This window comes from Rhinolophus sinicus, chromosome 16 (genome assembly GCF_057876585.1).
Source record: "Rhinolophus sinicus isolate RSI-liver-muscle chromosome 16, RSI-T2T, whole genome shotgun sequence".
Lineage (NCBI taxonomy): Eukaryota > Metazoa > Chordata > Mammalia > Chiroptera > Rhinolophidae > Rhinolophus > Rhinolophus sinicus.
In genome coordinates this window covers 65,683,051-65,708,992 of record NC_142516.1, presented here as the reverse complement: position 1 = coordinate 65,708,992, position 25,942 = coordinate 65,683,051, and the positions used below count along the sequence as shown (strand labels likewise).

The window sequence follows — 25,942 nt, the reverse complement described above, 5'->3', positions numbered from 1 at the left end:
TACTTTATCCCGTTAAAAAAAATCATTGAACTTTTGATATGTTAGTATCTGCAAACAGAATAGGGTTTTCTTCATGGCAGCACGTCTTATGTATCTTTGCAAGTCTTATGTATCTCCGCTTGACATATAGTGGACACTCACTGTTTCTGAAATGAATTTTTGAGTGAATGAATGGTACACATTTCTGAGTGAATGAAGAATACACATTTCAGTGCTGAGATGACTGAAAAATACTACCCCAGAATAAGAATTATTGTAAGGTGTTCCTTAATGCTATGAAGGAAGGCCATGAGTCTCAATTTTGTCTAGAGCAGCAATTCTTCATTTTCTGTCTTTAGGTCATCTATCCCTTTGAGAATCTGATAAAAGCCACACATATTAACCCTTTTAAAAATGTATACATAGAAAACTACACAAATTTACACATACTTTCAGCAGCTTCAAAGAAGGAGAGGAGAACACTGATTTCTAACATCCAGCATTTTTACTTGAAAATGAAGCTGAAATAATAAATTTACTATTTGACAAACTATCTTCAAGAAACTATGATCAAAATGGGGTCAGCTGGGAAACCTAAAAAAACAACAACAAAAAGATCTAACCCATCATGTCTTGTCTTAAGGTAAAAGTAACCTTAGCAGCAGCAAAAGTATGAGTCACCAAGGGGGGCGATACAGCACAGAGGTTTGAGGGGCCACCATGGACTGTTTCGTGGTTTGTGCCCTGCACAGAACACCTCAAAAAGTATATAATGGGGGCTGAAACTCACTCCCTGCACTCTGGCTTGGGGCTGTGGGCTTTGCCCACTCAGAGGATACATCTTTTTCTAATTCTTGTTTATAAAGGCCCCTATGGCGGCCCCCACGCCTGGCAGTGTCACTGATGTGGGTTTAAATCCTGGGTCCTATGGGCCATGGGAACTGGCTATTTCCCTGAGCACCTGCTCCGACACACAGGTTCTAGGTCGCTGTGTGACCTCTGTAAGGCAAGGAAAATAAGCCTGCCCAACTAGACCTGGCTCAAAGTAGACACAGAATAAATGGTAGCTGTTAAAAAAAAAAAAGTATGAGTCACATTCCCCATCGAGTGTGTTTATTTAAAGAAGCTAAAGGTATGCCACTCTACTGCATTAATCTCATTACATTCAGCTGAATGTAGTCATTTCTAAAGTGACGTTCCCCCATTCTTAGCATTTATTTTCTGTTCCCCTTTTCTTCATAATGATAAGGACTTCCTGTATTTCAATTATGATGAAACGCTTCTTGAGAAAAGCGGGCTATTATTTATTCATTAAAGACCTATCTCATAGGTCTACAGGTTGAAACCAACAGATGTGTTTCTTGCTCCTTATGGACTTAAAAGTCTAGCAGGGAAGGTAGATTATGAATTCCCATATTTCCAACCCTCCCAGTTCTAAAGGCTGAGAGGCACCTTAGTTGGAGTGGCATGTGGGAGCCTGGTTTAAGCAGCCTGCAACAACCAACTATGTGTACCACATCCTAACTTACCAGTGGCTTTGTGTAGGCAGCTTGAAATCAGCCATGCTGGAGCATTTATACCATGTAAATTGGAAAACATAAATCCTGGCTCCTCTATGGGCAGGGGTTGTCAATCATTTACTATCAGATTTTGTCCTCATCAGACTAAAATTGTGGCCCTCATTCCAGGGCTCCTAGATGATAATTCGGGCAGGGAGGGCTTATATTAACCTTTCACACACTCTCAGCTACTGCCATAAGACCCAAGAGTATAGGCATGTCCTAGGTGAGACCTCAGAATATACTGGCTACCCTCATTGGACAGTGGGTGAATGTAGTATCTAATCAATTTGAGGCAACTCCATCCTAATACCAAGAGAGTTGCAAAATGCCCAAATAAAAATCATGCACCTCTGAGTGTGGCAGTCAGCTTAAGTTATATTCTTAAGTTATATTCTGGGAATTAATACTAGAGTTGAAAAGCTACCAATGTGCAACCCATCTGATGTTTGTCAATAATTACTGTCTTAGTTTGATGCGGCATTAACGGTAAGTAGATGTTCCCTGGCACCATTTTGGTGTTGCTGTGTCAGTTTTAGCTTTAAAGGCTGCCAACACTTTGCATGGATCTGCCAAAGAGAAAACAGCTTTGTCAGCAATATAGGCCACGTGCAGAACAAGCAAAAGCCATCTTCTGAAACAAGACTTAAGAGATACTCTGCAGAACAGAACAATGTCAAGAAGCTGGTAACTTAGATAATAAAACTCCCTACCTCAACTTCCACTGATCTTGCATTACCAGCCAGATAGGAGGACCCAATTTCACGTGATTACTATGGTAGTACATGGCACGAAATCTTGTAGGAAACATCTAGGCTAGTACAAAATGCATAAGGAGATGGACCAAAGGTGAAATCAAAGAGGAAAGGCAGCTGAGGATCTATGGAAGTGTCTGCCTGCAGATGGCTAAGCATACTTACCTTCAGGTTATGGAGGGTTTCTGACCATTCCATGGACCCTATCTGAGGTATGGTCGTGAGGAGTAAACTTTTGGCTTTATTGGCATTTTCTTTCAGGGTCTTTAAAACCCGGTCCACCGAAACCTAGAGAAACAACAGCACAGAATGTTACCAGCAATGAAAAACTCCACAGCTTTTCATGGAACATTTTCCTGAGCTCCTAGCTGATCTGTGGAGTCAGTTTACTCCAGCTTCAATCCCCTGGGCTCAAGTTCTACATTTATCAAGATGGTCTTGGCCCCAGGGGGTAGGTCTTGGAGAAACCCAATGACATCTCTGAGTAGCACCACTGACTTTCAACATGGTGTCTGAGAAACTATCTCAGATGTGTAATGTGTTCGAGTATGGTCTAGAAAGCTGTGGCTATTCTCCCCATGTCCATAGAATGGATTCCAGTCTGAAAACTACACTGGAAAACCAACCAGTCAGAAGACAAACACACTTCTCTTTAGAGAAATCTTCCAGCTAATAAATAAAGAAAAATGATGGAATCAAAGTTTCACCATTTTCTCTTTTCAGAGCTCCCAATGAATTAAGGGATGGGGCTGCTAACATCACAAAACAAAACACAACAACCCCAAACCAAATAAACAACCCACTTTCCTAATGGAAAAGCAAAACACTTCTTATGACACCTGAATCTGATCAAATCTCTAGATCCAGCTGCCAATTTACAGAAAATACAATACAAAGGACAGAGAACTACCCTGAGATGATTTCTGCAATGCAGACTGTGGGGAACTGTACAGTCAAATGACTTGGTTTCTTTTTAGAAAATGTGGAAGAAAAAAATCATTTGATATTGGAGATAATTAGAAAATGAAATTTGCTTGGGTATATTACGGAATTATTGTTGGAATGTGACAACGACAATGTGGTTATGTTAAAAATCGCCTAATGTTTCTGGATAAAGTTATGGATCAGAGAATAGATGAAATATAATGGCTGTACGTTGATATGATAATGGTTGAAGCTGGATGTTGGACTCACGGAAGTTCGTATTATTGTCTACTTTTGTATATAACTAAAATTGCTGTATAAAGAAAAGGTGGAAAAAGTTGTGAATATAAAACGGATGACCAGAGGTAGAGTACTTGTCATGCTTCACTATACTTAGAAGAAATCCAAGACTCCGGGACACAATGATTACACCTTTCATTCAATTTCCTGGACTATAAAGACCAGACCCCTCCCACAAACACCAAGATGTATTTAGAAAAAATTCTAAATACCGTAGCAGAGGGAGTCCCATTACTGTGGGAACACAAAACAGTGACCAGCCGGGTACATGCCAGATACAGGTACATTTTAAGCGAAGTCTTTGAATGTAGGGTCAAACATCCAAGAGATTTACCTTATATTTACTCTTTTCCTGTGCCTGATATTTCTATAGAGACTCTGACCTCTTGCTCTTCTCTTTGTTCCTGCTATTGGACTCTACCCAAATGCCTTTCTACTAACCTCACAATCAAATCTACCTCTGTTCAAGGTCCAGCTCAAACCTCAAAAGTTTCCTTCTTCACAAATTTTTTTTTTTTCATCTTTCCACCCAACTCTGTCATTTGTACCATTTGATGACCACCCTCCTACTAGGAGCTAGCACTACGTATGTCATTGGGCTTAATTCTCCCAGTCATCCAGCAATATCAGAAGTGTAACTGAACAACTCACACTGCTCACTCACCCGCAAGCCCTGGCTCCATCCTACAGAAGAGTAACTTGTTAAATAACATGCCCAGTAGCACAGGTAAACGGAGGAACAGAAACCTGAACGTGGGTTTGGCAACTCTAAAACGTTTTTATCACGCCAGGCTGCACATCTGGTGTGAAGCACAATGATACACACGGCTGGATGAGATGATTAATAATGACGTGGGAAGGGACATAGATATAACACAAAGCGGGCCATGGCGGATAACTGTGGAAAGCTAGGTAGTAAATAAATGGGGTTCATTATACTAGACTCTACTTATGCAGATGTCCGAAGTTTTCCACAATGAAAATATTTGTTTTGGAAGCCTGACCTCAGTACTCCAGTGTCCTCAAACACCAGCCATTCTCTGGCCTCTTTATTATACCTTTCTTGTGGCATCTACCATTGTCTTCATGCCTTACCACTTACACAGAACGTAGTTTCTTTACTTTTAACTGAAGTAGCTCCAACTGACTGATTTCAAAACCTCACATAGCCCACTAAAGGGAAGGACCGTTAGCTCTGCAGAGAAATGTAATGAAACTGAGCAGAAAGTCACAGGCAAGAAACAATCTGTTCTCACAAAGTGGCAGAGGCTGAGCTAGCTGTCCCTTAGGTGACCAAAGCTGCCAAGTCCGGGATTGTGTTATAACAGGATTTATAAATCTCTTACATGGAAAGCATCCTCATAGTTTATTACACTGAGGAGTCAAGGTAAGGCATTCATGCCAAACAAAGAACCTTGTTCATCTACGACCCAAACTCGTATACATGGATGCACTGACAGAAATGATATCCTACCCCTACACATTTTCCTTATTTCAAAATTCCTCCACTGTAGTTTCGTCCCTTTCTCTATTTTAAAATAGACAAATGATCTGGTTTCTTCAAGGAAAATATAAAGAATGAAGAGAGAGGGGGGGAATATGAGCTTAAAAGAGACTTAAGAAACACATTATTCAAATGCAATGGGTGAATTATAAGGGACCCTGATTTGAACAATTGAAAATGATGAGACAAAAGGGAAAATGTGAACAGTCTGAATATTTTGATTATGTAAAGGAATATCAATATTTTTTGATACAATAATGTTCTTGTGGTTTTTTTTATTATTTTATTTAAAAGAAAAAGAGGGCTTTTAGTAAAAATATTTACTTTAAAATAATGAGGGCCAGGGAGAGGGAAATGGGTAGGGGCATATATATGACACAAAGTTGGCCACGGCTGGTAACTGTGGAAGGCTGGATGATGGATGGGTAACTAGGGTTCATTATACTAGACCATATTTTTGCAGATATTCGAAGTTTTCCACAATGAAAGTACATGTTTTGGAAGCCTGACCTCAGTAGTCCAGCACCCTCAAATAGTAGTTGGACATTGCTGCCTAAAACTCCTCATTGACCTCCCATCTGTAATACTTACAGGGTCTCCAAGGCTCTGCCTCCTTCACTCCCTCCTCTGAAGCATGCCCATCTTTCCCATCACACTTAAGGCTTCCCAGACTATAAATATTCAGTTGGGTCAACTGGAAATGTACTCCTCACTACACTGTTTCTTTACAGTCCCGAGCTTTCTCACGTTGGTTTGCTTAATCTCAAACCCCCCCGCCCCCCCACCCCCGCCAAAGAACCCGGAATGTTGGCTCCTTACAAACTTGTCTGTCTGCTGTCATACTCCTACACCAAGCATGGTCTCCAGTCACAATGGGTTAAACAGACAGATGTGAATATAGAGTTCACTTACCAGGGAGAGGTAAGAAATATTAAGTTCTTCCCTTTGAAAAACACATAAACACTAACACAGCACAAGGAAATTATAACCAAAAGACACCTTTATCATTAAAATAAGGCCCAAGTCTCAACATGATTAGCAACACACCTATATGGCTACAATGTACTGTTCACTGATGATCCTTGGAAAAGTCTTTTCCTTTCCTGGGAAGATCTTGCTTCTATAGAAAATATCTGGTAATACCTAATGACAATGTAGTAAAAGCTGACTTTAAAACCTGGTAGAAAGGCACTTTCTGGAACGAATGCAATAGAAACAAATGGTTACGATCCTCTCTTAATGGTGCTCATGGCACCGGGAAACTCAGGCCATACAAGATCAGAAGAGAATTCCACCTACCGCTTCCTCGTGCTCCTTCCAGCAATCATAATCTGTTGCCATGGCGATACTTGCATAGCAAAGCCCAGCCTCTTTAGCAAGAACCACCTCTGGAATTGTGGTCATGTTGATAACATCTGCCCCCCAGGTGCGGAACATGATACTTTCTGACCGTGAACTAAAGCGAGGCCCTTCGATTGTGAGCATGGTTCCCTTTGAGTGGCACCGGAGTCCTAGCTTCTTAGCAGTCTCTATGAGGACCTAGAAAAGAAGGAACCATAAACTCAAAACATAGAAACCTAAGTACAGCTGACTATTTTATTTTTTTCCTGACGTTTAACAAGTTGATTAAAGATCTTTACTGTAAAAGCCTAGCAGTTGCAGGCTCGCGGAGAACCTGGGAGATCCCAGTTTCCCAGACCCAATTCCATACCGTTTCCCCACCCCCTGCACATACAGCTCACAGCTACAAGAGCAAACAGTGAGCTTTTGCCTAAGCACCAGGAATTGATTTACATGCTTTAAGCTCATTTACTTCTTAACAGCTTGAAGAGACTAAGTTGGGCTGGGAACACTGATCTGAGGCTTAACCTCCAAGGCTCAGCTGAGGTGCTGCTCCTCATTCACATCTCAGAGAGATGTGCTAAGAACTGTTTCCAAGCTCCTGAGAAATTCATTCTCGTTGCTCTTCTATACAAAATCTGAAGACTTTTATTCAAAGCTTTTTTTGGTTAGAAAGTGATTTCTTCATAATGTTTTCTACCTGTTGCCTCTCCAAGGACATACAGTAAAAACAGAATGGGGCCACACTGACTTTTTCTGTCCAGGGATAAACTTACCTTGGCATCCCTTTAGTGGCAAGGCCATGCGTGGGTTTTAGAAACCTTATTTAAAAGTTTGATCACTTTTTCCAGTATCTAATTAATAACGCACATTATTTATTAATTTCGTTTTTTCCTTAGCCTGTGCTTCAACATTTTTTTTTAATTAAAAAATTACTCTTTTAAACTTCACTGTTAACTTACTTAAGCATTGCTGAAAATTCACTTAACCTTTGTCTTAGTTTTCTCATCTGTAAAATGGGAATAATTGTATTACAGAATATTGAGAGGATTACATGAGCTAAGGATATACAGCATAAAACTGTGTCAGGCACATCATAAACACTATATAAGTGCTAAACTGGTCTTCTATCTATTATTCAATACAGCCGGTTCTCGAATAACAGTTCGTTATAAAATTGATGAGAAAACAATCAACTCCTGGTTAGGGTCACTGTCTGTGAGGAGTTTGCCTGTTCTCCACATGTCTGCATGGGTTTTCTCCGGGTACTCAGGTTTCTTCCCACATCTCAAAGATGGGACAATAGGTTGTATCTAAATTGTTGTATCTAAATTGTCCCAGTCTGAGTGACTGTGGGTGTGTATGAGTGTGCCCTGAGACGGAAGGGTGTCCTCCTGTCCAGCGTGACCAGAAATATGCCACAGGGTTCCAGCTTGGAGCCGTGAGCTGACCGGGTAAGCTCTGACCACCTATGACTCTGAACTGGAACAAGCAGGTTAGAAAATAATCATCTTCCTTGTTTTTATTCACCTTTCTTAAATGTATGTATAGCTCGCATTTATTTAAATGTTTAATAGAAGGGTTTTGGGTCTTTGTTTAGAAGTTTGGTGATGTTTTTGTGACCAGAAATATGCCACAGGAACTTTCTTCTTGTTTGTATCAGTCTATGATAAAATTTGTTTTGTTTTAGGTTGTTTCACATAAAATCAAAACTGCCAAGAATCTATCGATGAGGTCAAGTGAGGATTTATTTTACTGGCTGCTCCCTTGTAAGTAACTAGTCGTTTTTCTCTTGCTGCTTCTAGGAGTCTCTCTGTCTTCAACCTTTGCCATTTTAATTATGGTATGTCTTGGTGTGGGCCTCTTTGGGGTCATTTCCTTTGGAACTCTGCACTTCCTGGGCTTGTATGTCTATTTCCTTTGCCATGTTAGGAAATTTTCAGTTATTATTTCTTCAAATAGGTTCTCAACCCCTTGCTCTTTTCTTTTCTCCTTCTGGACTCCTATGATTCGATTGTTGTTATGCTTGACGTTGTCCCGCAGGTCCCTAAAACTATCTGTATTTTTTAATATTCCTTTTTCTTTCTGTTGTTCCAATTGGGAGTTTTCAACTACCTTCTGTTCTAAATCGCTAATTTGATCCTCTACTTCATCTAATTTGTTGATTCCTTCTGGTGTATTCTTCATTTCAGATATTGTATGTATTTTTGATTGGTTCTTTTTTTATGGTTTCTATGTCCTTCTTTATGCTTGCTATCCCCTTGTTGAAATTCTAAGTTCCTTAAGCATTCTTATAAACAGTGTTTTAAACTGTCCTTGGTAGGTTGGTTGCCACCATTTCATTTAGTTCAATTTCTGAGGTTTCTCCTGTTCTTTTGAGACATGTTTCTTTGTTTCCTCATTCTGGCTGCCTCTCTGTGTTGGCTTCTATGTATTAGGTAGATTTCCCGTGTCTCTCTGTCTTTGCTGGGTGGCCTTAGGCAGTGTGTGGCCTTAGGCATAGTCCAATGGCTCAGTCTCCCTAGTCTCCTGTGTGTTCCAGAAGTGTACCTTGAGTGTGCAGTGTGTGTTCTTCTGCTGTATGTGAGCCTTGATTGCTTTTAGCACATCAGTGGGTGGAGTTGGCACCCAGGCTGATTGGCTATGAGGATTGGCTATGCCCACAGTGTATGAGCTGTTGTGTGGGTATCACCCCTCAGAGGGGGATTTGTCCCTGTGGGCTCTTGTGCCTGTTTAGACCACCCTTTGGGTGTGCTGCTTGTGGGACTAACCGGGTTGTGCTCTAGTATGGTCTGAGGCTGGCCTCAGGGTGTGTTGTTCCTGGTGTCTCTTAGGAGAGTCTCCATACAGGCCAGTCTGCCTTGCCTGTGACCAGCCCATGGCTAGTGGCTAAAAGCCACAAAGCTGTATAATGGTTGGCTGCTGCCTGTGCTGGACCTGGAGGCATGTGGGGGTGGCCCTGCTGTGCACTGAGGCAGGATGCTACCAGTACTGGGCCTGAGGCAGCTTAGCAAAAGGCCCAGGGCGCCATAGGGCTACTGCCACTTCCTGGCTGCCTGTAAGGCTTAGCTGTTGAAATAGCCTCCTTAGGTGCAGGGGCTGGGCTACTTGACTTGGAATTCAGTGCCCTCAGTGATGCAGCCCTACATGGGAGGGGTGTGTCCCAGGGAGTCACGAGGCGTGGCTGATGGTTTTTACAAAGTTAATGCCGATTCAAGTCTTGCACCAGTGCCCAGCCTGTGACCACTTTGCAAAGCACTCCGAGAACACCACGGCCAGTCTTCCCTCTCCTTGAGGCACTGCCTGGCCTGTGACCACTCTGCCAATCGCCCTGAGAACACAGCAGCCAGCCACCACTCACCTCAGGCTCGCAAACTCTCAAGAGCTGCCCACGAGAGGCTGTAGTGCAGGTTCTGGGTCACTGCCCACCACCTGTTCCTGGGTTGTTGTGAGCTGTCTGCTGCTATAAAAGGCCTCCACAACTTGTGGGGGTGGTTCTGGCTGCTCAGCAGCTGAAGTGTCCCAAGTGATGTAACACCAGCTGTGCAGAATGAGGACCCAGGGCGTCACTAAGGTGGTGCATGTGCATGGATTTCACCAGACCAAGGTGGTCTCAGATTTGGTCCTTTGGAGGAGAGTTCAACGTAGAAAAGACAGCACCCTACTATAGGCTATACGTGAGTCAGGCTCCACACAGGGTTAATGGCTCCTATCCCTCTAGCTTTTGCCCCATAGCCACAGAACTCAGTCTTTTCCCTGTATGTCTCTCGCGCGCCCCGAGTTGCGGCTCCTCCACCAGAGACCAGGTGAGTGTTTGCAAGTGTGTCTGTGTGGGGCTCTTTAAGAGGGTGTTTGGGTTTCGCGCTGCCTTCCATCTCACTGGGACGGGCAGACAAAGACCTTACTGATTTTCACTGTGAGATGTTGTAGGAACTCCTCTTCCCAGCACAAGATCCCTGGGCTGGGGGGCCCCATGTGGTGGTGGGACCCCTCTCTCTGCTGGGGGGACCTCCACCACTGAGGTGTCCCTCCAGGTGTTGAACCACTATTTATGGGTTTGGGGTCAGCATGTTTCGCATCTCTATCCCTTCTACCCATCTTGATGTGGCCTCTTCCTTGTATCTTTAACGTACTTATAGGGGTTCTGTTCAGCTAGTGTTCAGATGATTCTTGAGGTTGATTGTTCTATAATTTACATGTAATTTTGGTGTAATCCTGGAATGTAGTAGGCACTGCTTTCCCCCATTATTATATTGCTCTTTCTGATGGAGTCAGATAGTTCTTTCATTTCTCTCAACTCTCAACTCTCTCTTTTCTCCCATCTGTGTCATTTCCAGATTCCACCTTCAATATCACTAACTCTTTCCTCCATCTGGTCAGCTCTATTTCCTAAGCTCACTATTTCATTCTTCATTTCTTTTATTTAGTTCTTCGGTGCCAAAATTTCTATTTGGTTATTTTTTAAAATTTCAGTTTCTGGTATTCATTTTGTTCACTGACTTTGTTTGAGTTCATTAAACTACCTACCTGAGTTTTTTTGTAACTCATTTTTTCAGAACTGCAATCTTGAATTCTGTCATTTAAGTCGCATATTTCCATGTCTTTAAGATTATTTTCTGGAGATTTTTCATTTTCTTTCTGAGCTGTTTTGTCACTTTAGTTATTCATGGTGATTGGTGAATTCCTTCTTTTCCTGGGCATCTACAGGAATGAATTCTGAAGCGGGTTGATATGATGAGGCCTTTCTTTTGCCTTCCAGTAGGTAGCACTAGAGCATTTTATTTTCTCTTTCCGTGTTCTGGCATCTTGCATGGTGGGAGATTTCCTGAGGAGGTGGGCTTCTCATCTGTGCCTAGGTCACCTGTCTCAGGGCACCATGCCCATGGCAGATGTGGTGGGTGATGGGGTTCTGAGCCCCTGAAATCCCAGTGCTGTCCCTGCAGCCAGATGCAGAGCTGTGTACCTTAGCAGCCCTGGTTGTCCCCAGTGGATCATCCGTGAAAGGTTGGGGGTGGCGTGGGCTAGGAGAGGCCACTGGTGTGTTTGTGGCTTTGTTCTCCTCCGAATAATGGCGACTGCCAGACCACAGCTGCCTTGCTCCTGTATCTCCTCCCGTGTTACTGGGATCAGCCACAGTGTTCATCTGCCCCTCAGGAACTGTCTCTTCGGTTCTCAGGGCTGTAGATATTCTGCTCTTTAATCTGAACTGCTACAGTTTTTTTCTGGGGCCTGCCACTAACACTGGGAGGGTGTGGGGGGAGGCAGCCAGGCTCCGTGCCTTTGTTTTCAGCCTGGCTGTGAGGGCTGTTAGACTGCAGTTGTAGCACTTCTACATTCGGGTCTTTGCCCAGGTGTCTGCCCCAATCAGCTGTATTATATGCTGTTCACTTATACGCTGAGCACTCACGCAGAACTGCTGGGGCCACAGAGTGCACCTGCACTCTCAGTCCTCCCCTCTACTGAGACAGCAGTGAGCTCTGGTCAGCGCCCTGTCTCTGTACTTCTCCCTCCCCTCCTCCCATTTACCCTGATTCACCCAGTCTCAGATGTTTCAATGCACAGATCTCTCAGGCGTGCTTGTGTGTTGCGTAGGGAATCTTTTGTTGAATTATAGCTGTTCGACTTGTTTTAACTTCAAGGGGAAAGATCAAGGCGGGACCCCTCACACTGCCATGTTTTGATGTCATTCCCCACTTTCTTAAAGTGCCTTCCCCAGAACTCTTAGGTTTTACTTGGGGATTCTTGGCTTGGCTAGACTAATAAGAGCTGGATTAATCTGGTCTTAAAGGAGGCCAAATTGTATTACTGGAAACTGTCACCTCATCACTACATATACATGTGCTCTGTATACATCACTAGTACTTCCTCCACCTCTGTCTACGCTTAATACTGTAAGTCACTACGTTTTGCCTGGGATAGGATCTTAAATTTCCTACCAACACGCATATGCTCTCCCTAGTCTGTTTCTTCCCAAGCTGCCCCCATTTTGAAATAGACAAGAATTTTACACACATCTAGTTTCCCCTGGAGAGCAAATTTATTACGTGGATATATCTGTGTTTCAGAGGAAAGATTAGCAATATTCTGATATAGTCTGCTGATAACTATATCCACAAGTAAAAAAGGCACTTTGACGGAAGTCAGAGGGGACGCACCTGCAGTGGTACATCTGAAAAGGCTTCCCGCAACCCCAGCTTTACATTGTAGATTTTTTTTGAGACCAGAATGAGGTTGAGGTGCCCTTGCTATGAACTGTAAGGAACTTAGTTTTACATGGTTATGCAGCGGTGAACATAAAAGCTAAGAATCTTCTGAATCCATATGCAGGTGTTAAAATTAGCTGAATCACCTAAAGATGACCTAACAATTAACATGTTTAGGTATTTGTAGCCTGTAAGTTAATTCATAAAGTAGATTTCACTAGGCAGTTCACCTCGAATGATGCCTCCAATCTTTGGGTTGCACCTGGAATTATATGAGAAGTACCATGTGTGGACCAAGAGATGGATTTTTTTGAGTTGTGGTAGCCATTTTTTATTCTCTGAGAGCTAAGGTTGTGATTCCTCACCCTATAGCACCATTGACCTTTGTGGGGCTGCGCTCTTAGTTCTGAGATTTTATGATAATCTTGGAGACGAAACTGGACAGTGATGACCAAACTCAGCTCAAAGGTTAATGATGCTAATCTGACAACTCAATAATAATTGATGTTCCAATAGAACATCAATAATAACAATTTAATTCACAAAAGCAGTTACCAGTTATTGGATGTTTCAATACTAACAGGCATTATTCAGAGGACTTTTAAGTATTAACTCTTGTAACCCTCACACAGTCCTACGAAGTATATGCAATCATTACCTTTGTTTTACAAATGAGAAAACTGAAACCCAGAGGTGTTAAGTTGTCCAATGACACACAACTATTAAGCTGAAAAGCAGAGATTTGATTTGATCCCATGTAATCTGATTCCAGACTATATAACTCTTGACTACTATGCTAGTCTGTAATAAATTATTTAAAAGGTATCCTGACAGCAACAATCAAAACTTATAAAAAAGGTAGGCTGCAACTATGAGTGATTCAGCTTATAAATGACAGAGTAGTGGAGGCAATATTAATTAGCAAAGGGAAACGCCTAATAAAACCTTCCATAAGAAGTAAACTTGAAACGAGAAGAGGGATTATATGCTTTGTATTAGCCCACTAATCTAAGTCTAGATGTCACCCCAAGCCTTTATGACTTATCTTCATGTACCTTCCAGAAAGATTACAAACCTCTCTCGTTTTGGGACAGAATGGCTCTGCCATTGGAATATGGCATACTCCTCTGGAACAGGAACGACTCCCATCATAGAATGTCTGAGGCCTTGTGGTGGTCCTACAAAATCAAGTGAAAAGGTTTTGTGTGTTTTGTTTTTTTTCAGCCATCTCTCCATTCTCTGGGGACTGGTGAAATCATGAAATCAATCGTATCTAGGTTTCCAACCTGGTCATCACTCCAGAATCAATAGCTCTATAAGCTGAAGGCAACTGTTATAAAAAGCAGTTTTGGGATGGTATTTGGCTTCTCTGGCTCTGAGTTGGTGGCAACATATTTTACAACGGAAAGTGTGTGTCTGTGGTCAGGTGGCTGTGATAGGATAACCACACTGGATGGCAGGTACAACTCAACTGTGTTCAGGAGGGCAGGAGAAACACTTAAAAAGTCAATACGAAATTTCCCAATCATTGTAGATACAGAAAACTACATAGTGATCCCCATTTATATCCATCACCTAGACTCAACAATTTCCAAAATTTTGTCAAATTTTCTTTATCTGTTAGCACTTCCATGACTGCAAATCCCAGACTGCCATTTCACCCCTGCTTCAGGTAGACCAAAATATGTGGACTATTTTCCACTGAAACATCGTTATCACATCTGATAAAAGTAACAATTCCTCAGTATCAGCCAATACACAGGCCATATGCAAATTTCCTTGATGTCCTCAAAAATGTCCTGTTTGGAAAAACAGGTGCTTTATCAGTTTCAGGTCTAAATAAGGTCTTCACCTTGCATTTGATTGACGTATTTTTAAATTTAGAGTAATTCCTCTCCTCCATCCCCAATCTTATTTTTCCATGCCTTTGACCCAAGAAGGCAGTGTTTTGTCCTGCTCCACATTTAGAAATCTCTCTCTCTGCTACCTTGTTGAGCTTGCTCCTCTACCTGCCATAATTAGTCCTGAAGTCTCTTAGTTCCACTTTTTGGTAAAACATTTTTGAATCTACAAAAAGCTAAAATTAACCCAGTGCCAAGTCACCCAGCAATTTCTCATCAGAAGTTTTAAGTTTTCAGAATAAACCACTTTCTGAGTCCGTTTTATTGTTCTACACTTGAACTCATGAGTAACACAGGAAAGAGAGTCCTCCTCTTTCCTTCAGAGAGAACAGGGGACAGACAGGGCAAGGGAAAGCCAACAGGGGGAGGCAGATCACTTAATGTCTACTTCCGGGAGCGGGAGGGTGGGGAACAGCATTAAGAAATAGTTTTCCCAGTACAGTTTCCATGGCTGGCATGCCTACCTACTTCCACCCTGTCACAGACTGAACAGTGACATTCAGTGGCACCAAAGCCACCTAGCTCAGAGATGAGGCCTCAGTGCTATGGAGAAATGAAAACCCTGCCCATGATCCTCTCAATCCATTGTCACGCGCATCTTCAAAGGAAAGGCTAACTTAACCCCGAAGCAATTCAAGACGGGGGTTGAAGAACAGGTCAAATGACTGTTCCAGCCCCAGAGGCTTTTCTTGTTTTGTAAAACTGACAAGCCGCGAACTCGCAGCTCTGGCTCTGGCGTGGTTTCAGCCTTCAGTGAGTCAAGTATTAGCAACATTACTATTTACCACCATGATTAAGTATGCAAACAGGGCACAAAAAACTTCAGCTGCTATACCCCAATAGCCATCCATGCGATAACACCCCCATCTTATCTATCTTTCTCCCTCTCTTCTATTTCCATCCGTTCTGTGCCTAATCACTCTTTTGTGCTGAACTTTTACCTTAATTATTATTTATGCTTTATGTTATGCTACAGATATGTGATACTTACTAACTACAGTTTTAGTTCTCTCAAGGGGCACATTTCACATTTTTCTCTTTAAACAAAGCTAAATACTAGCTATATGGCTTATAGCAAATTGCCACTGCTTTTTGAGTCTCCATTTTCCAAACATAATACATAGCATCCACCCACCCATTCATAAGGACGTTACGAGGATTAAGTCAATCACGAAGTTCAGATAGCCCACAGAAGCTCACAAACAAGGTCTGGCCTAGAGACAGAACTGGGAGCCAGTAGTAAAGGGAAGCTGTGGCTGAGGATGGGGGTCTCCGAATACCCAACTTTGTAAGGGCCAAGTGAAGCGGACAGCCTCAGGGAAGAAATGAGGGGGTTTAAAAAATCAATGCTTCTAAAGGATTCTAAACTATACTGTCAAGATCCTGGAAAGGAAGGTGAGGATGAGAAATACCTCTTCACATAATCTGCCCACTTATGTGTGGTGTTTTGTTTGCATAACTAACTTAAGTGTCAACAAATGCAATGAAATGTTTAACGATCTAAAGTTAAATCACTATAAATAGCAATACTCCTGTAAAGCATAAAATGATGAAGCACAATCGACGATAAATGAAAACTCAGATCAAGAGCAATGGTGTTTATAACCTCCAGTGAGTGAAGGAAACCACCCGAAGGAAATGCAAATGTCTGTACTTTAAGAGCTTCTAGCCTTTCTCTGAGGTTTTTAATTAGAAAAGTGAGAGCTTTTATAACGCAGCAAGACGCCAGGTATAATGCATCTGCCAGACAGTGGGGACAGTTATCTGACTGAGCCTGTACCGCCTGTTCACTGCCAATTTCCAGCCAAAACAGCTCTTTTATCACAATAGTAGTTCACCCTCATGCTGAATCGTCTCCGTGATATGGAGAAAATATAGGAAATGTAGTTTTGTATCTGGATTTTGTGACTGAAGTTTTGGGTGGTCTTGAACAAATTAGTTAACCTCCCTGAATACTTTCTTCATAACGCGAGTATTAGCAACATCTCCATTTATAGCCTTGTTTAAATATGAAAGCAGGGCCACAAAACTCTCCAATGATTACATCCCAATAGACTTTGAGGCAATAACATCCCTATTTTATAGAGATGTGCAAATGCATGCACTTGGGGATAAATAGTAACTGTTGCAAAGAGCTACTATTACTATTTCCTTGCGAAGACCCAACACATGGAACACACTCAAATCACATTCGAGATAGACGCAGGCGCCATAGAAGCATATGGAGAACAGGTCAATGGAAGAAGCCTGTAGATAATCTTTTTGTCATTCCTTTTTCTAAATTAAATTTATTGGGGGTGACAATGGTTAGTAAAATTATACAGGTTTCAAGTATACAACTCTATATAATATATCACCTATGTATTGCATTGTGTGTTCACCACCCAAAGTTAAATCTCCTTCTGTCACCATATAGTTGATGGAGATAGTTTCTTGAAGGAAGAAACTAGGTCTGCAACAGTGCCTGAGTGGGCACCTTTCCCTGATAAAGGGAACCTTAATGGAATCTGGTCTTCCTTCCATCAAGAGACAGAAATTGAAATCTATTCCCGGGCCCGTGAATAAAATTCGCCTCAGATGATGTCACTGGCTAGACCTGATGGGAAACTGTCCCAGCTTTGGCTGAGAAGAATGGGATGGCTCATACACCTCCTGGAAGCAACCTAGACCAAGGACAAGAAGGTTTTGGAGTGGCGGCTGTCCTACTGACTTGTGAAAGTGGCATGTAGTGGCAGGCAGAATGGCCCTCTCCCCCCAAACATAGCTACATCCTAATGCCCCGAACCTGTGAATATGTTTCTTTACGTGGCAAAGGGCAACTAAGGCTACTGATGGAATTAAGATTGCTAAGCAGCTCACAATAAAATGGAAAGATTATCTTGGATTAAATGGATGGGCTCACATGTGGGACAAGGGAGGCAGAAGGGTCAGTGTCAGAGTGATGAGATGTAAGGAGGACTCAGCCCACGATTGCTGGCTTTGAAGATGAAAAGGGCCAGGAGCCAAGGAATGCAGGTGGCAAAAAAGAGCAAGAAAACAGATCCTCCCCAGCCTCCAGAAAGGAATGCAGCCCCACTGACATCTTGATTTTAGCCAGCGAGACCCATGTTAGACTCCTACAGAATTACAGTAAGTTTGTATTGTTGAAGCCACTAAGTTTATGATAATTTGTTACAGCAGCAATAGGAAGCTAATACATACGTTTATGTGGTTTAAGATATAGTTAACCCAGTTATAGTTTCTGCAGTAATAAAAAAAGCTCCCGACTCTTGCTTTAATCAGTAAGCCCTCCCAGCTCGGCAAGACGACTGCTGATTTCACCTCCCCATCAGCTTGGGACATCCACTGAAGAAGAGACTGACGGATTTGACTTGCTTTACCACCCACTCACCAGCTCTGTGCCTCTGGAAAGTCACTCTCATCTCTCTATAAATACCTGTTTATATCAGCTTCTGCACATTTAAAATGGGGGATTAATACCAACCACCTTCTCCGGTCAACGTGAAGGCGGAATGAGAACACATGAAGGAAGAGCTCAGTACCAGCAACTACCAGTCACGGAAAATCTGCTCTGTATTTACTCCCTGGCAACCTCAGAGCACGATACATGTACGGGCTGAGTCAAGGGCACCCAAAACATTGCTCGAGGTTGTTCAACAGGAATGTGTGCTAAGAAAAATCAATGTACAAAGAAAAAATTGCCCACAGAAGAGTGAAGGAGACAAAATGAGGATGTGTACTGGCAAGAGGATGAGTTCAAGACAAAGGAGAGAACACGCACTTTCAGACAGAGGGGAAAGAATGCCCAGAGAAAGACAGACTGGTGGGTTGGTTCTGGATCAAGACTCTTGAATCGGCTCAGAGACAGCCATTTGTTAATATTTTTCATTTGAGGAAATTCTGAGTGGCAAATAAGTTGAGGGAAAAATGCTTGTCCCACAGCAGAAGCAAACAGGCACACACCTGGGAGGAGGTGCGGAACATGGCAAATGTCCACAGCAAGTCCCAGCAAGCAGGAGTGTGAGTCCATCACCTCACCAGCAAAGCAGGGCCAACGGCTGCTCATAAAGAGCGTGGTTTCGGGGAATCGATTCGACCATTGTCACTTTAAAGATATGCAAATAATAATGTGTATGGAAAGAGAAAAGTTCAGTTTTTGAAACCAAAATAAAATTTAAATAACCCTCCCAACTGCTCTTTTCACTAAAGCCTGAGCTCTCAGAGAAAGAGGAGGGGCTCTCAACAGCAAGTCTGCCATAACCACCTGGATGCGCAGTAGTTCTATTACTGGCAATTTAACTAACAGATATGGTCATACAAAGATAACAGGACACTAAAATGTGAACTGAAGTACGGTTAATATTAACAGGAAGCTGAAAACCACTAACTGGCCCACTTCTCCGGCGCTTAAATAAATTATACATCCAGCAATAGAACAGTGTGTAGCTGTTAGGAAGAACACGATGGGTGTCTCTTTTCTAGAACTCCTATAGAGTCACACAAACACATAGTTTTTCTTTGTGTTAAAAATATAAAAATAGCATACAATATGGATTGTTTCACAATGTGCTTGACTTAGTTAATGATGTAGCTTGGAGACTTTCCTATATCAGCACATATAAATCTACTTGATGTGTTTAAAGTGCTGCATGGAATGTGTCATGGATATGCCAGTATTTAGTGATTATACAGTAAATGGGTAATTAAAAATGTTACAGCCAGTACCTCTGCATGAGCTCCCTTGGGCATGCGTTTCTCAAGAAACCAAGAGAAGGAACTGTTTGAGTCAATGGCTACACACATCGTCAAGCTTGACAGATAGATCTCACCAAATTGCCCTTCAAAGGGCTGTAGCAAGGCGCATACCCACCAGAAACATAGGAGGGTTTTGCTTTTCACCATATGCCCTTCTATATTATTTACATTGTATTACAAACACACATTACTCGTAAATACTTTAAAACTCAGGTATGCATGTTGGATAACATTTTAGTTAGAACACCAAAGACAATTTTTATTTTTTAAGAAGTATATAAACGGGTCCAGCTGGCAACAAAATTTAAGGCCAAGTCACCAATTGGTTAGAACAAAAGGATATTTATCCTCTTGGCAATTTGCATAATTTCAATATTAACAGGATTAAGAATGAGCCTTCTGAATTTCTATGTGTATATTTATGTGCGTGTGCATACACGTATTTATGGACAGTGCCATCAAGAATATAAGGGTCAAATCCTAGAAGATTCAGGTCAGGGAGTCAGGGTACAAAAGGCATTTAGCCAGAGAATGAAAAAGAGTTTATAACTACAGTGGGAAAGTACAGGGAGTTTTGGTATGAATGGCAACAAATTTAGAAGTGGAATGAGTCTGTTCGATTAATCAGAAGAAATGGAAAGGTTATTAATTTAGACCAAATTTGGATCCTCCCACTCCCTGATTTAATGAATCCCCTAACTGCTTTGCATGTCACAGGGAAGGAGAAAAACCAAGAATGTTCATATTCCAATGAGGCAACACTGCTCAGTAGACAGGTAACCTAGTTTTCCCTTCATAATTTCTATTTTTCATCAAGTCTTGCTAAACAAAGCTCACAGAGCAACAGTACAAGACAAAAAATCCCGGCTCTCACCCAGGTGGTGAATAACAATCTCTTTGGGCCTCAGTCTTCTCACCTATAAAAGGTGATAATAAGGTATGTACAGGATGCCTCTTGCTGCTATGACAATTAGCAGCGCCAGGAACATAGCAAGGGCTATAAAAGACATTGAGACTAAGCAGCTCTGTTTTCACTGTAAAGTATGGACGCTGCTTCAGGTCACCACATTGGAGCTTTAACAAATCCTATTTACAGCTTCAAACCATCCCACAGGATGGTTGTTCAACCACTGCCTTAGGCTGCTCCCTCAGAAAACAGTATACAAGCAACCTGATACACTTGACTAGAAACATGAACGTTTGATACTTATCTCTTAGGATTGCAAAGTGCATATTTTAAACTTTTGCGAGTCAGGCTGCCTCCTAAAAGGGTTCTAACCATTACCAACAGCAAGAGTTGTGTGAATGTTAATTATCCAGGGCCTAACAGCATCTGACACGTGGGAAGAGCTCAATATTTTCTTACACTTCAGAATTATCCAGAAATAAAGACTTCATGTTCAGAAGACCCAGATAATAAACATTCATATTTCACTGGGTAGAGGGAAAAGAGCAGGGATACGACATATAAAAGCAATGCAAGAAACCACCACAAAGTTCACAAGATATTTTTAAGTACATAGCAAAGATCATCAGCATCAATGAGAAAAGGAACTAGGAAAAAGTTACGTTAGTAACCGGAAGAGCTGAGGTATTCTATATGGAGTCAGGGCACCCCCTACCCAAATGCATTGTCAATTCAGAAGTCTGGGTGTGTGCTGGGGCACAGCATTGCACAGTTACACCCGGAGAGTGAAATTCAGGGGAAAGCCCAGAGTGCTTGGTTTCCAGTCCTCGTCCGACTTTTTGTTTCTATTGTATTTTCAGGGAGTAACATGGAAACCGGCTTTGAGGGGAGCTGCGATGAAAAAGGAGTAAGACATGTCTCAAACAAGGGCAGTGGTGACAGAAAAGAGGGTGAGAATCAAGACATGTACAGGTGGGACTCAGAATGAATAAGTGGGGGCGCTGACACAAATCCACAGCAATGACTACTGTGTGGGTGGGAGTGCCAGGGCTACCAAATTAGCTATTTACCAAATGAAGAAGGGGGAGCTCAGGAGAGGAGGGAGTGTGCGGTTAGAAGGCAACCAATGGGGATAATTCAATCTTGAATACAAAGTGTGAGGTATCTTTGGGACTTTGTCCTGTAGCCAGTGTGGACCTTGATGGCAAGGGCAAAGCTGGAAGTCTGTGTGTGATGGGTGGCCGAGGTCAGACTTTGGAGATGAACCCGAATTCAAATCCCACAGGTCCCACTTAATAGCAAATGACCAGTATTTCTGAGCTGAAGTTTCTTCAATTGTAAACTAGGGAAGTTACCCTTCAATATGGTACACAGGATTAACTGATACGGGGCAATTAACTAGGAACTCAAACATTGGGCACTTACCACCATTTTTATTAAGTGAGGACGTAAGGCGAGCTGGTAACAAAACTAGGCTGCAGAGCAGAACACAAGAGTTAACCTCCTACAGGGAGTAGCCGTCCCTGCCCCCACTTCCGGGACAGCTATAGGCAGGAAGATGCCAGAGGACGACACAGGGATGAAAGTAACTGGTGAAGAAGGGAGTGTGAAGGAAGATGATGAGTTTATGCTTAATAGCTTCTGTTTTCTTGTAAAGAGGTGACTTTCTCAACCAAGAGTGCCGGAGATGGGCCGGATGCTGTGAGAACAGCAAGGGTTTAAAATAGCTGCTGACAGGAATGGGACAAATTCTGTGTAATTCTTAACCATAACCCGCCTCCGTCCCCCAGTTCTATTGATAAGAATCCATGCCCTGCCCAAGAGGCTGAAAGACTGATGATCTAACTGACACCAGGACACACCTGAACCTCCCAGGATGGTGCTTTACAGGGTGGGTAAGACGAGCTTCACACCATGACATCGTTGGGGAAGCCCAAGGCAGGGCTATGTCTTTGGGAGGGAGAAATAAACTGACATAATCCCTTTCCAGTGTGTTTACAGCGGGACTTTCCTGATGAGTAAGCATGCCTCACCAGCAAAAAGCTCACCCCAGCCCCCAACCCCACCCTATTCCAGAGAGACAATAATTCTCTCTAGAGGGGAGACATCTGAACTCTTTCGGATAAATCCAACACCCTCACTTAGTGGATGACAACACCAAGTGACAGAGGAATTGGAGGGAAGAGCCAGGATATTTGGGATGTTCTCACTTCCTAGGTGGGGCTTCTTCTACTGCATTCTTCAAGCAGAACCTAACCAGGGGCCTCAGGCACAACAGGTCAACATGTTGACAGCATTTTGCAGAAAACATTTGGCACTAAGACTCACACTCTTTTTTTCAATCTTAATTTTTTTCGTTGTATTTTTCTCTTCGTAAAAAAAACACACAAAAAAACCTTATGTGTAAAACATTCCTGATAACGGCCACTATTAAAAAGCAAAAATCTCATCCTATCCTGATTGATGTTTGCTAGCTTCACCTTGAGAGATTTTTGATGGTAACAGAAGCAATTTAAGAGGTCCTACTGCCTTGCATCTTTTTTTTTTTTTTAGACTTAATATAATGTGGGCACCTTTCCAAACAGTTTACAGATTTCTTTCCTTTTAATACATGCATAATAAATACGGTGAATTGGACTCCTTTCAATGATAATAATCATGATCGATGGCGAAGGGGAGAGAAACCATGTGTGGAAATTGCTGAAATCCTCTGCCCATGTGTGTCCTACCTGGCATGGACAGTTAGTAGTTTGGGGTGAAAAAAAAAAAAGGGCCATATAATGAATTTGGAGAAGTATCCAACAATCACTGGTTCAACAATTGGGGGAGGGGGTGTATCACAGAAAGAAAACAGGAAGAGACAACAAGATGTCTCATGCTTCGAAAAAAGCAGTTAGTGGGCAAAGTCTTCCCTTGCTCCAATGGCAAAAATCTCATTAGAATTTGCTTCTATGCTCTACTTTGTAATGCATCGTTAAAGTTAAGCTCTTAAAAGTGAGGGGGGTAGTGTTGATGCGAGACGGTCATGCTTTCCAGATGCAAGGCCTGACAAGCAAAAGCAAAACAAAAGCCACGTAAATGCATAGTCATGCTTTTAAATTTTAAGTCATGTCTTAGAATTTGATGAGGCCCTTGCCAGGTCACAGGCAGGCATGCTGCTTCAGAGCCCTTCGTAGAAAGAACAGTCACCACCAGGAGAGGTGCTAACAGCAGAACCAACCAGCAAGGCCTTGGCCCTCTCAGCTGCTCCCTGGACAGAGGCAAATAGTTAAGAAATGGAAGGTCAGAAGACACCAAGATGAAAGCAGGTGTAAAACCCAACAGAGAAATGATCTAAAAAGCCTTACTGGAACCCTAAGAGCAGCGGAGCTTTCAGAATGCTGTATTTCCCGTGGCAAAGCCAGGTTCTGGGGAGGGGAATTGATTTTGACTCCCTTATGAGGTCTTTTCCTTTCTCCAACTCAGTTCCCCACACGTGACACTGTGAGAGCCAGGTGAACCTTGCAGACAAGGGTTTGTACCACAGAAGAATCCCCAAATTATGCATCTTGGAGCTTCTCCCTTATGAGATACTTTTAAAGTAAAAATAGGACATCTTTCTCTTAGGATAGATGAAAGGTCAGGCATATTCTTTCCCCAGTTAAAATGGACTGCTTAATGACTGTCAAGAAATAGAACAAGTCCCACTCTTCACCATGTTTTATCCTAAATTGATTGTGGCTCTGACAATGGGGACCTCCGTCATGTAGGAGAAATGAATTAATCACACCCAGTAGGACGAGAGGCAGAAGGCACTGAGGAAACCTACTATGGACAAGCCTCCTACAAGTTCTTGGTATGAACTGCTATATTTCATTTTGGGTTCGTGAAGTACATATGGTCCATGGAGCCCAGGACCCAGGGCAATGAAGAGTGGAAAAAGAAGTGGAAAAATGATGAAAAACAACACATTCTTTTAGCATGTAAATTCTAGATCAAGATACATTTTGCTTTTTACGGCTGCCCTAAACACAAATGAAAGATTATTTTCACTTTAAAGATTAGCCCAGGCATTTCCTTTCATGTCAGAGAAACAGATATAAGACCTGACTGCACACACCCAGAAATACTTGGAACCGCTCCCCTCCCACCTGTTGTCCTGCTTTCACCAGGTCAGGCACACCCAGGATTCCCCTTTTCTCATGCTCAGACTTTCAACATTTCAAAGGCTGTTATGTAGCATGAGAGAGAGAAAAAAACGATTTTCAGAAGAGAATGACCTTATTTTCTTAAAAGAGCTTCTAGCCTGTCAGACTCCTTCAAGGGTATACTTCATTTTTAGAGTATAAATCTGAGTATAAATGTTTTTAAAAACCACCATAAAAATCATAGCCACCTGTCACTTTTAAATCTTAATGACCGCTAAGGTATGCACAACACGGCTGATACGCTGAGTTGGTTTCCCACCCCCTCCCACGCTGGGCACTGAGGCAGAGAAAGCGGCATGCTTTATGGTGCTATCATCTATGAAATAAAAATAGTCATACTTTCTGTTCTGATTCTTCCTTTATCACACATTTATGTTAGGGAGATTAAAACAATCTCTCCAGCCTCTGAAGACCACTTTAGGATGAGGGTATTTTTGCTAAGATGATGTGCTGGCAAAGTTATAGCAATAGGCCAACATGCGTGTTTCGAGATCAGTCCCTGGAGAAGAATTCATGGGCAGTGCAGGGAAAAGGAGCTAAGTGATGTTGGAGTTCAACCCTTGATTCTGAAGAGAGGACCAAGGGCCACACACAGGGACAGTGATTTGGCAGAGGCCCATCAGAGCCAAGGTGAAACCTCCTGACCCAGGGCTCCTGCCGCCCTGGCTGTAACCCACTGGGCAGCTGTGCAAAAGATTGCAATTCTGTCAAAAAAGTAGAAGCTGTGGGTATGGCTATGGGAACCTCAGGCTACAAACAGCACAGCGTCCATTCCGTGACAGACAACAGACAACAGCACCAAGTGGAGGTATCAGCCGCCTGCCTCAAGACACCAAGATTTACTTTGTTAAAAAGGTGTCCTATCACTACAACACCTGTAGGGCATTATTCACAAGGCAAAAAGCTCTGACTCTCCTCTCCTATGAGACATTCAAATATACGGTGAATCACATACATGCCCAAGCCTGCTGCACTGGAAACCACGTGGCTCAACCAGGGGCACTATCATTTACAAGATGCTGTCCAATAGTAACAAAAGTCACACAGGTAATGTCAAATTTTCTAGTGGTCACACTAAAAAAGTAAAATAGAAAATGGGTAAAATTAACTTTAATTATCTTACCTAAAAATATCCAAAATATTCTTACTACAACATACGAGGTGTGATAAAAAAAAATACGGTGAACGCTGCTACCGCAGACCATCCAACAAAAAGGCCGGGATCTTCAATTTGGAAAGTGGCACGTCAAAGTTTAGTAACTATGTGACAAGTTTCAACTTGTTTGGTGCAGTCAGTCGGGTTTGAGCTACAGTTGAAGGAAGGTGTGTTTTAAAGTGTGCCATAAATCACGGATCACGAATAGTGCATTAATGTGAAATTGTGTCATACATCGCTTCTGGTACAGCAATTTCTGTTAAATAAAAACATTACGGCGTGCCCTCATCCACCTTATTCACTGGATCTGGCACCATGCGACTTCTGGCTCTTCCCCAAAATCAAAATGACCATGAAAGGAAAATGTTTTGAATTGATTCAGGACCTCAAGGCAGCCACAACAGCACAACTAAAGACACTCACTAAAGAGGACTTCCAGAACTGCTTCAGAAAGTGGCAAGAACGATGGGA

The 25,942-nt window shown here is 42.4% G+C and overlaps 1 protein-coding gene across 1 annotated transcript in view; it reads right to left on the bottom strand.

Moving 5' to 3' along the window:
* Nucleotides 1-25,942, bottom strand: part of MTAP (methylthioadenosine phosphorylase) — a 49,950-nt gene that overhangs the window by 3,155 nt on the left and 20,853 nt on the right. Inside the window, exons 5-7 of the mRNA XM_019715068.3 lie at nt 13,641-13,743; nt 6,321-6,560; nt 2,459-2,581 (exon numbers count right to left, since the gene is read on the bottom strand). Coding sequence (XP_019570627.1) covers nt 2,459-2,581; nt 6,321-6,560; nt 13,641-13,743 — 466 coding nt within the window. The remainder of the gene's footprint in view (nt 1-2,458; nt 2,582-6,320; nt 6,561-13,640; nt 13,744-25,942) is intronic.